Source organism: Atta cephalotes, assembly GCF_000143395.1.
Source record: "Atta cephalotes unplaced genomic scaffold scaffold00053, whole genome shotgun sequence".
Classification (NCBI taxonomy): domain Eukaryota; kingdom Metazoa; phylum Arthropoda; class Insecta; order Hymenoptera; family Formicidae; genus Atta; species Atta cephalotes.
The window spans coordinates 1,204,459-1,208,657 of NW_012130117.1; the positions used below are offsets into that span (position 1 = coordinate 1,204,459).

The 4,199-nt window shown below is 22.0% G+C and overlaps 1 protein-coding gene across 1 annotated transcript in view; it reads right to left on the reverse strand.

Annotated features, from left to right (window-relative positions):
• Positions 1 to 238: 238 nt before the first annotated feature.
• The window catches only part of LOC105623126 (importin subunit alpha-5-like), an 8,766-nt gene continuing 4,805 nt past the window's right edge, over positions 239 to 4,199 (reverse strand). Inside the window, exons 7-11 of the mRNA XM_012204523.1 lie at positions 3,211 to 3,366; positions 1,211 to 1,346; positions 757 to 1,127; positions 353 to 646; positions 239 to 253 (exon numbers count right to left, since the gene is read on the reverse strand). Coding sequence (XP_012059913.1) covers positions 239 to 253; positions 353 to 646; positions 757 to 1,127; positions 1,211 to 1,346; positions 3,211 to 3,366 — 972 coding nt within the window. The remainder of the gene's footprint in view (positions 254 to 352; positions 647 to 756; positions 1,128 to 1,210; positions 1,347 to 3,210; positions 3,367 to 4,199) is intronic.

A 4,199-nucleotide genomic window follows, 5' to 3' on the forward strand; every position in this document is an offset into this window, starting at 1 on the left:
ATTCAAAGATGTTTCTTCAGCAACATCTTCAAGAATTCAGAAAATTAATTTGTTAATTCATTTGTTATATGAAATTCTTTCTGCTCAGATTCTTCTTTAATTGACAAGCTCTTTTTCATCCTAAAAAAAACATTTTTTTTTGTTTTATTAAAATAATGATACGATTAAAATATCATTCAGTTGAATAAGATAAAAGATTGTTTTATTCATGATATATTTTTGCTTATTTAGCTAAAATCTATATAACAACCATCTACGAAAAAAAACAGAATTTTTCTAAATAAGCTTTATTTTCGATTTAGAAAGTATAAAATACAAACTTTTCTAGAAGAACACATGTAAGTGAATATACTTTATAAATTAGATCATCATGATGATATTGAATAGTTTCTATTTTATCTATTATTCCAGCTTCTTTAATCATAATGATAAATTTTTCTGTTTGTTCTACTTTCTCTGCAGCACGCAAGATTTCAGTTAGACAATCGAAGACATTAATAATATTATTGTAATTCTTTGCTTCCAATAAATTACAAAAAATTGATAACAAGCCGGCATTTATTAATTCGTTCAAATTTTCAATTGATCCTATCGTTATTATATCCATTACAGTCCATGCAACTATATATTGTGCTTCTTCTGTTCCCTACAAAAAAATGAAAAATGTATTAAAAAAATGAATTTATCTACAAAATTCTTTATTGAAATATTTAAAGCAGATATTCAGCAGATTTGTTCGTATATAAACATGCTTACACATTCAAGTATTTCTATCAATGGTGATAATAAACCAGCATCTATTACACATTGGATTTGTTCTTTGGTATTAACCATTTTGTAGATTGCCGAAACAATTTCCACTACAATACGAGTATCTCCGTTGACGAGACAATTTCGCAACAAGGTATAAAGATGTGACAAACCTCCAGCGAAAATTACAGCATTTGTTTTATAAGTATCACCTGATTCTACTATATGTGCAACTGTGCGCAATGCTGGAACAAAGATATTTTTTGCCTGCGACATCAGACACCCTAAAACTTGCGGTAGAATGCCAGTTTCCAATAATGCATGTATGTTATCATCGCATCCATCAGTAAGGTAAGCGAGTATCCAGCAGGTACTGGCTGGAACAAACAGCGTTATAGCATCTCAAAGTTACAACAAATTATATAATATATAAATATAAAATAAAACGTGTATATCTTACAAATTACGCTTTGATTTCGAATAGTAAATAGGTAACTAAATATTGGTAGAATAGGTCTAATCAATTCAATGGCTAAAGGTGGATTCTTTTTACATAAATGGAACATAGTCTTTACGATGTTGCGCAATGATATCATCTGCATATTGTATAAGTATCAGAAAATATTGAGAAATGATATTTACTTATTAAAAGAAACATAGATTTAAAACTTTATTTAACATAAAAACTAAGTATATATTGCTAATTTGTGTACTAAAAGCAAACGTTTGCAAACATCATTAGAGTTGTTTAATATTTCAAAGTAATTTCATAAAAACATATAACATTTCCAAAAATATACATTATTCTTACTCATTTAGAGAAATGTAAATATTACTAATTCAGATATTAACAAACCAAGAAGAAAAAAAGAAAAATTTAAAAACAAAAAATATTTTATTTTATTTGGATTTTATCTCATATAACAAATTCAATAATATTGATAAAATAAAAAATATTTATAAAATATTTATAAAAATACTTTTTAATTTTAACACTATAATAATTTAATTTCTTTTGAATAAATATAGTATATTTGAGATTTTGATTAATCAATATTATTAATAATCAATATTATATATTTGTAATAATTAATACAATAAAAAGCTATTTATAATAACTGTAAAATATCTTGATGAATAATTATTATTTACATTCTACAATCATTAGTAAAATACAAGTCTGTCACATATGAATAGTTATTTTTGGTATATAATTTCTTTTTTAAATACTCTTAAGGTTCTATTTCTCTTAAATTATAATATATAATTAAGAAACAAATTTAATTATATCATATTTATTAAATTATAATTTAATTAAGTATAGGATGTATTACGAATATTATACTATTCTATTTTTAGATCAATACCAGAAATAATTAATCATCTTCATTTTCTTGTAATAAAGATACAAATATAAAATATTAAAAATTCATTCATTAACTAGTATCAACAATTAATAACTATTATTAAGTGTAATCAATTTAAAAACATGTTTTTATCACACTAAGTTTTATCACATTAATTGCTTTCCGGTTTGCAAATAGCATTTGTACACTCTCTAGACAAATGGACAAAAATGTTGTTTCTACAACAGTGTTAAATACAAAAGACATACAAGTAAGACAAATGTAATTGAAAGATATTATTAAATACATTGAGAAAAAATATCTTAAATTTCAATAAATATTTATTTGAATAGTACCAACTAAATATTTATTAAACATATATAAAAATATTTATTTGCTACAAAAAATATTAATTTGATTTAACAATCACTTCTTTTAATTAAGTAAATATTTATTTATTGTAAGTAAATTTAGTTAGCAGTATTCAAATAAATATTTATTTAAATTTAGACTATTTTTTTTCTCAATGTACAATGTCACTTACTGAGATACCAGAATTAATAAATTTAATCAAAAGAGGTAAAGCAGCATGATTAAGAGCAATATCACGTGCATAAGGCATATCTTTCGTTATATTTCCTAAAATATACACTGCTTTTCTTATAATAAAAGACACTGTGGACTTAAGTAGCTTCACTAATTTTGATATTACTCCATATTTTATAATACTCTGCTTTTGTTTGAATGTACCCAAACTCATGCGAGTTAATACATTCATTATTTCAAATTGTAAGCGAAGACTGAAATAAATATAAAAAATATAAAAAATAAATATATAATATATAATAAATAAATAAATATAAAAAATAAAAATAAAGAAATAATATCTTATTCATAAATATATGAAGAAATAATTTTCTTAAATCGACAAATAATTTTTTCAGTTTTCAAATACATACTTGTGACTAATATCTAAGAGTTCAATACTACGTGATACTATGTTATCTTCTACTGTATCATTTATAAAAGTAGGTATTCTATTATGTATTAAGATTTTGTAATTCTGAATTGCCACTAATTGTAATGTTTCATTTGATGAGTATATGTAATTTACAATTTCTTCTATAGAAAGACGGGAAGTTAATGTAACATTTATTTTTGATAAATCTGGTAATGCTTGATTTGTATCAAGATTGCAATTTGACAATCGATCATCTTCTTTGGCTTTACATAGCTCTACTGATAATGCATCTTCATTTATTCGTGCTTCCTAAGAAATATGTAAACATAAAATATGTAAAATGTTTTGTATCTACTTGCGATCTGTATTAAATAATTAAAATAAAAGATTAGAAAGTAATGCATTATCATTTACATTACTTTTTTCGGTAATGATCGTTATTTTTTTGTGTTTGTAATGGTAAAACATCATTACATTTTTATAGTAATGATAATGAATTCAATTATTACTTTATCGTTATTTATTTCCCTTTTTATCTTTATACTACTATTTAATGCATCGCATTATTTTTCATGGACTAGAAATATTTTATAATAAAAAAGGAAATATCGACAAATATTTTGTATCTTAAGTTGCATTCTGACACATACTAAAAATCTGTAGTATATACGTATCGTAAACTATAAATTTTCAGTATTGGATATTGAAATGCATTCGTAATAACAACATTTAATTAATGTTTAAAAATAATGTTAAAAAATTTTTAACAAAATTTACATTTAAAATTACAATTATTTATTTCCTAAAGGTGAGCGTATTATACATAGATTAAAAATATATAATATACATTAAAAATAAAATATTCATATAATTATCATAAAGATATTAAATATAAGTTTAATGTAAAGAAAAGCTTGCTATATAGATTAAATTAAATTTTAAGTTTTAATTGTATATATATATATATATATTTACAATTAATATTATTGTAAATATATATATATATATATATATTTACAATATATATATATTATTTCTTTTCGTTACTTTTTTCTAATGTTAAAATAAAATACATATTAAGTTTAGAAATTAAATACATTATTTAATAATCAATATTAATCCATATTAATTAATATAATAAA